Source organism: Macrobrachium rosenbergii, chromosome 29, assembly GCF_040412425.1.
Source record: "Macrobrachium rosenbergii isolate ZJJX-2024 chromosome 29, ASM4041242v1, whole genome shotgun sequence".
Classification (NCBI taxonomy): domain Eukaryota; kingdom Metazoa; phylum Arthropoda; class Malacostraca; order Decapoda; family Palaemonidae; genus Macrobrachium; species Macrobrachium rosenbergii.
The window spans coordinates 16,080,769-16,094,583 of record NC_089769.1 but is presented as its reverse complement, the minus strand read 5'-3'; the positions used below and the strand labels follow the sequence as shown (position 1 = coordinate 16,094,583).

The following is a 13,815-nucleotide window of genomic DNA, read 5'->3' as shown; positions in this document are numbered from 1 at the left end:
AAGTGGCCGGTAAATTCACAGTCTTTGACCTCAACTATGGCTGAACCATCTGTCAATGAAATGCCATAAATTATGAATGGATTCCTTTATGAGCTGGAGACAATCAGAAGATATACAAAATAATTCCAGTGATACCTGATATGCTAATTAGTAAACCCAGGCTTAAGAGAATCACCGTGCTAGCTATGAAATTTTCAGAGATAACTAGATACCTAGTTGTCGAGAGATAGTGCCAAGCATATTTTTTTTTGGGAGGTAACCAAATATATCTTCATCACTACTGAAGTTGTAAAACAATTCCAATTAATTATCATAAACATCTGCATAGAGGAAATAGGAAACAGAAGGCGGAAGGAGGTTATTCAAGTCCAAGACAATCCATTTTTAAACCAGGCAGTAAGAAGACTATTGTTCTCCATAGAGGAAAAGTGGGATGTGGTGGTCTGCCGAGAATTACGTGGTCGTCTAGAATACGCGTTCAGTGACTCAGTCATTATTCTTGTGGGGTCCTTAGATACAAACATTGAATGAGACAAGGTTATTGCGAGTTAATAGACAAAGTAGATTAGATGAATATTTGTATTTTTGGAATGTGTGTCTGTGTTTTCCTTTACATTTACTGATTTACACTAGGCTAAACTTCAAGATACTGAAGATTACATTTACTTATAATTTCTTACTGGTAAACTGTTGACCCTTGAAGCAAATCCAAGAAAAAGGAAATTAATATTCAAAATTAAAATTGTTAATTACTTTGAAAAAATAATTATCACAGTTGTTAGGCTACTTTCGTGGTGACGTCTGAAAAATAAAAGAAATTATATTCAGATAAACTTATTTTTCTTTATATATTTTTTTTTCAGGTCGGAACCAAATATGCAGAATTAGTGGGCGAAAATGCCGAGGTTGTCATTGTGCGGTTTTTCGGAATTTTCTTCTTGTTCTTCCAGTCAACCCAGGTGTGGGGTAACCTCATCTCCTCCTCAGGTAAGACGAACTCACTTTTGTAAGGAGACTGGGACCTCATTTATATATATATATATATATATATATATATATATATATATATATATATATATATTTATATTTATATATATATATATATACAGTATATAAAATATTATATATACATATATAATGTATATATATATATGTAGTATGTATGTATATATATACAGTATATATATATAATGTATATATATATATATATATATATATATATATATATATATATATATATATATATATATATATATATATATATATATATATATATATATATACATACAGTAGGTTATAGGTGTTCCCACTGAGATTTCCTGACAGCTGACTGTCCCATCCTATTTAAACCTCAAGCAGTTTGGTAGTGATAATTTCTTTTAATACACTAAAACAACTAAGTTGTTTCGGATCGTGGTTTATATTTCAAAAGATGAAAGCCACGAATCTAAAAAAACACAATACTTCCTCAGTAAGATGACAGTAGCAATTTCGACGAAGAAAATGATAAATCTAAGTTAAGAAAATCATCGCTGACCTGCAAACATTACTGTTATGGCAAAAGAAAACGTGACATTTTCATTTTGCTGGTTTGGTATCGCTTCAGTCAATTTGATATTCCAGTGGAGTTCAAGATATGCTGATTTTCTAAGATTTCAATGAATAAGCAAACCACCGTCAGGTCAATCACGCTGGAAAAACATTATAACACTTTTTAAAAGTATTTTTGTCAACATATTTTGTCCCCTTACGAGGTGGTTATTGAACAATGTAAATGATTTTTGTGTTTTTGTTTACGTCCCTCCTGACTTTTAACCATCATTTTCCTCTTAGTTTTCTGTAAAAGAAAACTATTGTGCCGGCTTTGTCTGTCCGTCCGCACTTTATTCTGTCCGCCCTTTTTCTGTCCGCCCTCAGACCTTAAAAATTATTGACGCTAGAGGGCTGCAAATTGGATATGTTGAACATCCACCCCCCAATCATCAAACATATCAAATTGCAGCCCTCTAGCCTCAGTACTTTTTTATTTTATTTAAAGTTAAAGTTAGCCATAATCGTGCTTCTGGCAACGATATAGGATGGGCCACCACCGGGCCGTGGTTAAAGTTTCATGGGCCCCAGCTCATACACCATTACACCGAGACCACCGAAAGATAGATATATTTTCGGTGGCCTTGATTATACGCTGTAGCGGCTGTACAGAAAACTCGATTGCGCATTTTTTACTTGTCTCTGAGCGAGCCCAATAAATCGACTCTGTCCCACTTAGGGTCAATTGGTAATATTTCACCCTCCTGCTTCTTTTAAACCAACGTTCCCTTCTCAGTCAATCAGGGCAGAGTCGTTTTATCACACCAAAGGTGAGCTAACAGTTGCATTTAAACCAACGTCCTTTCTTCACTCTGTCGGGTCACTCTAATCGATACTATAATTGCCTATCGAGTAGTTTCTTTCAAGCCAACTTCCCTTCTGGCTCATGCGGGCCGTTGGTTCGATTTAATCTTAATTAAGGTGCACAGATGTTCAAGCGAAGATGCAACGCATAACTAGCCTAAAAGAATTCTTATTCTACAATTAATAATTTATTTACATTTTTATCCATTTGCTAATTGGTTAATTTATCTTTGTTTTCTAGTAACCGACCTCTTCTTCCCACATTTCCTATTATATATCTTGGGTAATTTCTTTCAAATGGCACGTTAAAAAAAGAACATCGTATTCTGTATTGGAAACTTGAATCTCAAAACAACTGCCCCTGCAGGCCTGTTCCATATGACTGGGGTTCATCTTCTGAATAATGATTACAAAGATAATTATTTATCCTTCTTGCTGACAGTGCTGTCTCACGGCGTCGAGGAGAGGGACGAGATCAACGAAGAGGCCCTGTTGTCCTGTGGAGTCAACTACTGTCCTCATAAAGAAGCGGCCAGCAATGCTACCAACTTGGACGCACCTCCTCTGTCCAAGATCTACACGATGGCCACCATCTATCTCATCTGTGCGTTGCTCTCCTCCGTGATCATTGCATTTTTCGTGGATCCTCTTACGAAGTAAGTAAAGCTAATGCTGTTCTAGCAATCCCAAAACTATTACCGTAATTTTTAATCGACAATCAATATGTACACGCATTGTTGAGAAACATAAAAAAAGGTCATAAACCCTGATGAAGCAAACATCAATACGCCTTAAAATGATGAAGGGAGGGCGATTGAAAGGGAACTGTAATTAAACACTGGTGAAAAAGACAAAGAATTGTCTGTAGACAAATGCTAGATACATTAATTCACAGCTCTTGAAGATTTGTCAGAAAAAAGGTCGACAAAAGAGCTGGAACATTAAAATAAACTTAAAGTGTTTCTAAAAACGTAGGAACACCAAAACTGATAATGCTGCTAGGAATATTTTGCAGTTTGTCAGAAAATAGAAAGCAAAGCTTCTGGTACTGGGCAGTATGACATCACGAGGCAGAACATCGACAAGGACACCCTTAAACTGAGTAGCTTGACAAGGACACCCTTCAACTGAGTAGCTTGACAAGGACACCCTTCAACTGAGTAGCTTGACAAGGACACCCTTCAACTGAGTAGCTTGACAAGGACACCCTTAAACTGAGTAGCTTGACAAGGACACCTTTAAACTGAGTAGCTTTAAACACCTTTAAACTGAGTAGCTTGACAAGGACACCCTTAAACTGAGTAGCTTGACTTTAAAGGTACTTGACAAGGACCTTAAACTGAGTAGCTTGACAAGGACACCCTTAAATTGTGTAGCTTGGGGTATAGGGACTCAAGGAGAAATTGCCAGTTTTACGGTAAATGGACAGAAAGTTCTGGAGCCCTATACCTCTTCCCCCGTGTTTTCTGAATATTTCAAACTGGTTATAAGGATCGTTATGCATACCTGTATATTTTTATGTTTTCATTCAGCTAGCTGCTTTACCTGTTTTGATATCCCAGACTGAAATTTCTTAGCTGAAAAACACACAAAATAATGTGTTGTCTTTACTTAAGAAAAAAGTAAGCATTCAAACCACAGACAATTGCATACATTTTATCAAAACCGTCAGATTCTGTTCACACACACACACATGTCCGTCTCTCTATTTTAGTACACAAAATGCAAATAAAAAATGGTAATTTTTAAATTATACACAAATACGTTTTGCGTCAGCAGACTTGCATTTCTTGATTCACACTCGAATGCGAATTCTTGTTTACGTTTCAGGTACGGCGAAGATGAGCGAGAAGGTTCTTCCACTGGCAAAAGTGGTTGGGAACTTTTGGTTGCCACTTTCAACCACATGCGCCACCCTTACCAGCTCCTGATCATTCCTTTGACTGTGTGGTCAGGCGTCGAACAAGCCTTCATTGGAGCTGATTATACCGCTGTTAGTCTTGTTTTCTTTGTGCTTTGAGGGGAAATAGCAGCTTACTAATCAATAGGACATCCCCGTGAAGGAAGCCTCTGTTTATATATTCCCAAAACCCTGTGGAATCTGATAAAGATCTAGTCAAGTATATAATTCAAAATTCAATCAAATCACACAGAAATTCAGAACTTTCAGGTTAGATCTGCAGACTAATAAGATCTCATAGATAATCAAATTAGTACGAAATTCCATGGTATCACTTTGCAGACGGAAGACCATGCTTTTTTTTTAGTTTCATATACACATTCACGAAAAGTTTATTTTCCAGTAATTAATATATATTCATTATTATAATTCCATTATACTTTACTACCCAGCATTTGGAGAATGTCCTCTAATAATATATCATTAAGAAACTCCTTTTTTACTATTACTCCCGTCTTTCTCATTCTTACGCATCCTGTGGGTAGCTACCCAGCATTTGGAGAATGTTCCCTAATAATATATCATTAAGAAACTCCTTTATTACTATTACTCCCGTCTTCCTCAGGCTTACGTATCCTGTGGCCTAGGAGTCCACATGGTCGGGTACGTCATGATTTGCTACGGAGTATGCGACGCCATCTGCTCTGTCAGCTTCAGTCCTTTGGTGAAGGTCATCGGGCGCGTGCCCATCTTCACCATGGGTGCCATAATCAACCTGTGCATCATCATCGCCCTTCGATACTGGATTCCTCACCCAGATGACATCCTCGTGTTTTTCGTCGTGGCTGCCCTGTGGGGAGTCTCTGATGCCGTCTGGCAGACGCAGATCAATGGTAGGTCACTTGCGGTTGAGCGTTTGAATAACTTATTTATCGTACAATGCTGTAGAATATATTCCAAGTTTAACTTCACTTTTCACACTTTTACATGAACTGTCATTGTCAGTTGGATAGTATGGGCTTCATATGGCAATAGGGTAACGTCAAACTCACGGCTTCTAAGAAAGGACCCATTCAGCTGGCAGAGTTGGGAATTTCTGGCTCCAGCTTAGTTGCCAAACGTGCCTCTGTTATTCTTGTAAGGTACTCTAAAGTACTGATTAGCAGAGGTAGAAAGAACATGCAAAAAAAGAACATTTCTCTCATTTCATGGCCAGTTACTATGGTTTAAATGCTTAAGTAAATGTCAGCTGTTGATTCTTTATTGGTGAGGGAGTACAGTGGATATTGCTATTTCTCAGGATGTGGTCATTGTCTGTATCTTATATTCTAGCCTTTTCAGTACACTGCATTTTCTTATACAGCTACTATGTAAAATCCCTTAATACTTTTAGATAATGTAAATATAATATTTCTGTCATCCAGCTTTCTTTCCTTAGAAATCTCCGTGGTTAAGGACTCTTTTTGAAATCTTTTTTCACAGGGTTTTAGAATTACTTGAAAGGACTGTAAACTGTCCTACCTTAGCTCTAGATATATGTAGTCAGCCATAACCAGCACAGCAGACATGCTTAACATACAGCCACAGGATCAGTTATAAACAAATATTTTGCTTTGGTAGTTAAAGACAACGTTACCAGTCCTATCTGACTGAATCCTCTGATCGCACAGTCCCGTAGGAACTTACAATCAAAGGAAAGGTCAATTTTATTTGCCAGTATCAAAACGCTGTAGTTCTTGCCATTACTAACCGTCTGGCTGAATCCTGCAGCTGTACAAGCCACTGTGAACTGCGCAGAATCCTTTTATTAAAAGAAATCCTTCGGGGATCTCCTTCTCCCTCCTTGACTACCCTCCTTAAGCCCTCTATGGCGTACTGTTCACAAGCAACTCCGAGGCCGCGTTCAGTAACTACCGCTTGTGGGAGAGTCTTGGCTACATTCTCGGGTACCTGGTCACTTCCTCTTCCTGCCTTCTCCCGAAGATGTATATGAACATTGCCATCCTCCTTGCTGGCATGGTCGGTTACTGGGCCATTGAAATTTGGGAGATGAAGAAGGGAAATAATTGCGGAGGACGAGGATAAATTTGGAGCCGTTCCCCCTGCCTGATGTCTCTCCTGTTGAAGTCCACTTTGTTAAATTGCAAGTATTTGCTAGAAAGTAATAGTGTTTGGTGTTTGTTTGCTTCAGTGGTTTTCATTCTTCCTTTGCAATGCCTTATTAACGAATAGAAAGTACTTAACCGAAATATCTATAGATTATGGAGCCTTTGGTTATACGCTCCAAGGTTTTCATTCTGCTTTGCTAATGGTTGTGGTGTTAATTTTAACCTAATTTTAGTTTATTGGGCTGCGTGTCTAACACAAAACACTGGTATCAGTTGTAGCTCAAAAAATGCCGAATTTTGACGACTTACAAACAGACGCGCGACATTAATAGACATAAAACTCTTAAAAAAAAAAAAGTTCAACATGAAACTGACATGCACTGAAACAATAAAGCATAATTAATATAGGCAACTAAACTTCCTAGATTTGTTAGCGAAACATTCTTTATTCTTGATAATGAAAGCAGTCACTAGAAATATATTCCAAGTTAATTTCATCACTAATAACGTTGCAGTAAATGTTGAACGTGTATATTTTTCCACAATTCACACTTCCCATAAGATGACTAGCGAGAATTTGTTTTTAAATTACATTGGAAAGCAGAAGATTCAGGGCCTTAAAATATTACTACTTTAAACGAAGTTTACAGTTAGTTTACGTTACGTCAGAATTGATATCACTAAAATTAATAAAAAAAAAAATTGACAATAATTTTTGAGGGCGTTCGTTATAGATTTTCCAAAGTAAACCTTCTTGATTGTATGCAAGGTGTAAACCTCTTATTTTTATATGCAAGGTATAAACCTCTCTTTTTTTCATCTGCAAGTTGTAAACTTCTCTTTTTTTATATGCAAGGTGTAAACCTCTCTTTTTTATATGCAAGGTCCAAGGACTTTACAAGTTGCAGTCTCGTTGAATTCAACTTAATGCTTAAAGATCCATGAACAAAATTTTAAAAACCAGCAACTTAGGAATTTAGCAGATTCGATACTGGATGTTTGGACTCATGGATGAGACCTCCATCCGATAAACTCGGAATGCCAAAAATTCTTTTTATGATGATGTTTGATTCACTTGGAAGAGGAATCTCTAAGGTAATATGTGACGAGAGTTCTTGTGAACCCTAAATGACGTATTTTTAGAATTATACAATTATGCTTCTTCTTATACACGTTAACTCATCTTTTTAATGTCGTATTAATTTTTCTTAATGTTCTGTTACTTTATATTAATTTTCTTTTTATTAAAGACTTATTTACATTGTTATAACAATAATCCTTATAACAACAATCCTGTTTTCCTTTAAAGTTCTGTTTCTTTACAACAATTGAATCTCTACCCTTGAGTCTTACTATAATAATTCGTCCTTCCGTTTTTCCTGTTTGATTGCATTGTATTTGTTTCTGTAATTATATATTTAAATATATTTTCTTATTTTCTCTTTCAGATGTCTTATTCCTTTTCCTTCCATGTTACCGGATTAAGTAGACTGGTTTCATTCTGTCTCCTCCAATTTCATTTAACTCAATTTTTCTTCTTCGCTTCCTTCAAGTATTTTTCCTCATCTTTGTCCCCATCAAATCGCATTTATTATATAAATATAGACTTCATTGAAACAGTTTCCTATTGGACAGTTCCATGAACAATAGTCTTGTATATTATGTATAACCTTATATGACATTAATTCATATGACAATTTCTAACCAGTCCGTTTTCTTTCACAGGTTGGGATTTGTGTGTGAGTTTCAAATTCAGTGTTTTAGAGTGTGTTTGAATCTTAGTTTTTGAGTTTGGCTTTCTAATTATTTTTTTATTTTAAAAATTGTGCCATTTATTACAGTGACTTTTTTTGTGCCAATTTGAGTAATTCAAACTTAAGCTTTTTTTAAGCTTAGCCATCGATGAGATATTTTCATTAATTTTTTTTATTTGATGCTTTTGCTCTTAGGGTTCGAGTTTTACCTTTAATAATGTTTCAGAAGATAATTTTATGTTCCTATTCATTGATGAAAAGTGATTTTTCATTTCAAGTCTTCCTTATTCATAATTCGAATGACATTTTGCAAGTTTCTATTTTTAGTTTTCTGTAAAAAGAAAACTATTGTCTGTCCGTCCGCACTTTTTTCTGTCCTCACTTTTTCTGTCCGCCAACAGATCTTGAAAACTACTTTAGGTTTTTATTTTATTTAAGGTTAAAGTTAGCCATAATCGTGCTTCTGGCAACGATATAGGATAGGCCACCACCGGGCCGTGGTTAAAGTTTCATGGGCCGCGGCTCATACAGCATTGTACCGAGATCACCGAAAGATAGATCTATTTTCTGTGGCCTTGATTGTACGCTGTACAGAAAACTCGACTGCGCCCAAGAAACTTTGGCGCATTTGTTACTTGTTTTTTTAATGTACTATGCCTTTGTTTTCAACGCCCAAAGTAAACTGAGGACCTAATTATTATTATTAAAACAGTTTAACCAGACCACTAATGAGGAACTAATAACCGAACCTCATTGCATAGGAGAGATTGAGCTTTTTCATAAAACGCTTTGAGAGTAATGTCATTGATTTCATTTTATACCGTCATTATCATTTTAAATGTTTTGATAATAAGAGCCAAAAATTTGAATGTCGGTGACCCAGATGACCTGCGCGGATTCATCAGACCTTTTTCGATTCTTCTGAAACTTCTGCAATAAAGTAAAAATTTCCGTCTTGTTTGGCTATGAGAATGGAAAGCCTAAGAATGGCAGATGAAAATGTTGTTTTAATGAAATGAAAATATTCTGTCTTTTGCGTTGTTAGCATGTGAAAATTTCGAGTTCTTTAAAAAATTTCTTTCCTTCGTATCATGTAAGACTAAATAATATATATATTTTTAACTCAAAGAATAAATGAATTTTCCATCCTTTAAGTGTTTAGTTTAAGCAATTTCTGAACTCATTTTTCAATCATTCTAAAACTATTTTTGCTTAAAGAAACACCTGAAAGTAAGTCTGACTAAATTATTTTTGCCCAAACATATTTTAATTACCTATCTCTCTAATCATTAGCATAAATAACTTTGACGAATGATGTTTAAAAAGTCTAAATTTTCTTTTTCTGCACAAATAAATAACTCTTGGCCCCCATTCCCCCAACATGACCCGATTTTAACAAGGCTTCGTCCCTCCCCCCACCTAGCTCTGTACGGGGTCATCTTCCCGGGCGAATCGGAGGCTGCCTTCAGCAACTACCGCCTCTGGGAGTCCTTCGGCTTCATCTTCGCCTACATCGGCAGCACGACCACCTGCGTGAGCACCAAGACCTCCAACCTGATCGTCTCCCTCGTCTTCGGCATCGTCGGGTACTACGCCGTCGAGATCATGGAACGCTACGGCCTCCTGAAGAAGGACAGGGAGGGGCAGGTCGTGCCCGTGGATCGGCTCGTTTCCGACGTCGTCCAGGCGAGAAGAAGCTCGTGAGGGGAAAGGAAGGGTAACTCAGTTTTAGAAATGTCCTCATTCGGGTTCCTGGCGGGGGAGAGGAGAATGGATAATAATCTCTGCGAGATGCCTTCGTTTGTTCTCCTATTATTATTTACTTCGTGCGTGAGTTATTGATTGAACGGTGCCTGTAACGAGCGTGGCAACGACTCTGGTCAGACGCCGACATGCCTAGGCTATACAGAGACATTTTGGGGGCCTTCTTCACTGGCCTCTGCGTTGTAAAAGATTGCAATGGCCAGTAATGCAATCTGTTAGATTCGTGGAGTATTCGTAATGAAATTGAATTCTCCATCATCTTTGACTGATAAATAAATCATAATTCGCGTTTTCAAATTTCTGTGCAATAATATTCTAGTGAACATTTTATCTCACATTATAAACATGTACCACCATATTTGGATAGAAAGGGACCATTATATAAATATATATCAATGATCGGAAACCTTACTGCAATCACTGAACACCTGAGCCTGTCTGGATACATCACACATAGGTATAATTGTTCCTAGGTCTAATTAGCTCATTGTGATTATAATTCATTGGCCATGAGCTAAAACAGATGCATTATTGTGGATTAACCTTTATAGATTTATTGTTCACACATGTATATTTTTTGTCAGGCCTTATTGAATTTTATACATATGTATCATTGTATTGATTAACTTGTTATCGATACGTATCAGTACGTCTGAGCCGTGATGATTTTTTTATACATATGTGTTATGCGTGTGAGTTTGGTGAATTTATTATGCACATGTATCACTGTGCGTGAGTCTGCATAAATATATCCGCGAGTGCTAACGTTATCATCATACGCATATATAATGACATCTAAAGATATGCGGCGAACTGTGAACCTCTGATGATAAATGAGACAACATGGGTCTTTGCATTAAGACTTGGAAGATTAAAGAACCTGAACCTTTTCCCACGAAGAAATTGGTGAGAAAATTCTCGATGAGAAACAAGGATCCCTAATTTTGATGACGATTTTGTTAGTAGCTTTTCGCTCTGAGTTTATGTGCCTTCGCTTTCAAACTTCCCAGATTTCTGCAGATTGTAGAAATCCGAATGTAATAACACTTCATATTTCAGCGTTTCCCAAAAAGATTTCAGCAGCCGGTCTTGGAGATGTATCTACAAATATCAAGGTCATTCACCAATAGCCCTACAAACGTAGGAGTCCACATTCCAAATTGACCTACGGAGTTCAACACTCCGAATTAACCTTACAGCCACCATTCCAAATTTAACTCTGGACCCCAACATTCCAAGTGAACGGAGAGATTTCAGCATTCCAAATTTGCCTTAAAACTCGTTGTTGATCAATATTATTTATTAATCTTGTTATTTTTGGTTAAGGCTACGTGCATGCACGCTTCTTTGTGACTGAATGAGTGATTTTGTGCAAAAGCATTGAGGAACTTGTGAGGGAAAGCTGGTTTTATTACGCTGTTCTTCCGTAATGTTAAAGTTAATACCGTTTCGATGATTTATTTTTTGGTCAAAATAAGAAATGGTTCTTATAAAAATAGACCAAACCGTTCCGATGATTTATTTTTGGTCAAAATAAGAAATGGTTTCAAAATCTTATAATATACTATGAAAGAAAAAAATGACACAATTCAGGGAAAATAATTAAAGTTTAAGTCGTTTGTGTTTAATGAAGAATTTTCACCTTCGGAAACAGTTACTTTCCCTTCTTGATTGTATGATTATTTATGATTCCTTTTAACAACAGTCTATTAAGTACTCAGGCTTTAAGCAGAATATTTTTTTTGTTTTATTTCATTTGGGAATTTTTTTCAAAATAGGTTTATATTCCATAAAATTGTGTCGAGTACCGGGACCTTTCCCAGAAAAAAGCGGGATGCAGTATCCTAAAAACTAATCATAGAATTTTCTTGAAAATGATCTCATTATGTTTCCCACACCCAAGTTACTCTTACGAACCAAATCACCTAACCTAACCCAACCTAATCTAACCAAACCTAGGGGCATGGGAAAAAAAATCCGGGGCCGGTGCAATACTGGCATACATCTCAGGAATTTGCGTCCCGACCATTGTGAAAATAAGATTTGTGTTGGATCTACTCAGACAGGGCGAGATAGAACTGAACCACTACAGTATATGGGATGGGCGAAAGTTGCGTATTCCCTCTTTCCCTCCTTTTCAGTCAGTCTCATATCCCACTGTCACCTTCATGGGTCACTGGTTCATTTATGTCCGAATCAGCTGCATTCCGCAAAGTTTTCCTAGACTCTGTTTTATGATGGATTCTATCCTTCTTTCTCTTTGGAGACTGTTAACCAGTTCTGTCTCTGTACAGAATACGCTAAGAACATCAGAACTGATTTACGGAAGAACTGATGATAAAACAAGTATTTCCCTACGCTTTGTTCTCGTTACTTTCTTTTCGTGTCTGTGTGATTTTCATTTGTTTTGAGTGTCTCTTTATTTTAGAACCATTTGCCGCCAGACCAGATGAATAGGCATTACTCATAAAATCGGCCGAAAGAAACGAGCTGGTTCACTGATGTTAAACTCAAGTGTAAACAAAATTCCTGCATTAAATGTACAATTATCGTGGACCTATTCGACATGAAATTAGAGGAAACAGTCTTTTTAATTCTGTGCAACTACATCAGTTTCTTACTAATGTTTATTTTCCCGTTTCATATCTCCCTTCTTTTAAATGTGATGTAAAAGAGTTTTTTTTTAAAGACGATCTATTGTATAAAATATATATGATTTAATAAGTCGAGTCACCGCAAAGTTGTTTCATATGAAATGGAACATTTATATTGTATTATGCCTGTAAATGTTTGTAAATGCTTTTAGTAAAGATGTTGAATAAAAACAATGCTCTTATTGTTTTTCCTAATGTTGATGAAGGTCACTCAGCGTATCCGCATTCTGCAGGCTGAGGCTCGGAATTTTAAGTCTCCGGATACCACTCTGAAGGTCCAGGAACATTTGTTTTTGAACTCATATTCTGACAGCAGTTAATTCATTGATATGTTTATTTTTTTTAACCCTTATTTGCCTGTTATCTTCGTCTGTTTTACTACATTTCTCTTTTCTATGGTATTTTTTTTTAACCGTGCACTTTCTTTCCCTGGGCTCTTGTTTAGTAAGTAAATAAAAATGTTGGCTTTTCCATACAAAAATTCGTTATATAATAATAACCACAATAACAACGACAGTAATAATAATAATTATTATTATTATAATAATAATAAACTTTTCTAGTTAAATACCATTTTACCTACATAAGAAAGAGTAAGGATACTATTTTTTTTTATAGCAGACATAAATCGCCTCTTCCTCGGGCGTTGTGAATACGATTAGGGAGAACTCGAGAGTCTACCCATTTGATAAGTCCTTCAAAACGTGAGTCTCCAGAGGATGGAATTCACCTCTTTTGCGCTTCCTGGGTCAATTAGGTATTTGACACGGAGAGCTGTGAATATATAAAATACGTAAAAAATGCACCGAAGAAACGTTTTCTGTACAGCGTATAATGCTTATGAAATTCTCAGCCCCGGCCCATGAAACTTTCAGCCACGGCCTGATGGTGGCCTGTGTTGTTGGCACCTATATCGGTGCCAGACGCACGGTCATGGCTAACTTTAACCTTAAATAAAATCAAAACAACTGAGGCTAAAGGGCTGAAGTTTGGTATGTTTGATGATTGGAGGGTGGATGATCAACATATCAATTTGCAGCCCTCTAGCCTCAGTAGTTTTTAAGATCTGAGGGCGGACAGAAAAAGTGCGGACGGACAGACATCTCAATAGTTTTCTTTTTCAAAAAAAAAAATATTTGTTGATGTTAGAGAAGAGGAACTGCAAACAAGGACTGATGGAGGTAAATTGTGGAACCAGGGATATGGGAGTGACGAACCTTCCATAATGGAAGGGGAAGTAT

The 13,815-nt window shown here is 36.6% G+C and overlaps 1 protein-coding gene across 2 annotated transcripts in view; it reads left to right on the top strand.

Moving 5' to 3' along the window:
• Positions 1–12,745, top strand: part of LOC136854623 (UNC93-like protein) — a 51,068-nt gene extending 38,323 nt beyond the window's left edge. Inside the window, exons 5-10 of one of the 2 annotated variants that reach the window (XR_010857748.1) lie at positions 864–987; positions 2,837–3,050; positions 4,225–4,387; positions 4,920–5,187; positions 6,156–6,437; positions 9,580–11,500. Coding sequence is in view for 1 of the 2 variants with exons in the window: in XM_067131154.1 (XP_066987255.1) it covers positions 864–987; positions 2,837–3,050; positions 4,225–4,387; positions 4,920–5,187; positions 9,580–9,860 (1,050 nt within the window). In the remaining variant the exon portion in view is untranslated. Of the gene's footprint in view, positions 1–863; positions 988–2,836; positions 3,051–4,224; positions 4,388–4,919; positions 5,188–6,155; positions 6,438–9,579 lie in introns of both variants that reach the window. The other variant, XM_067131154.1, reaches the window with a different exon arrangement.
• Positions 12,746–13,815: the final 1,070 nt, after the last annotated feature.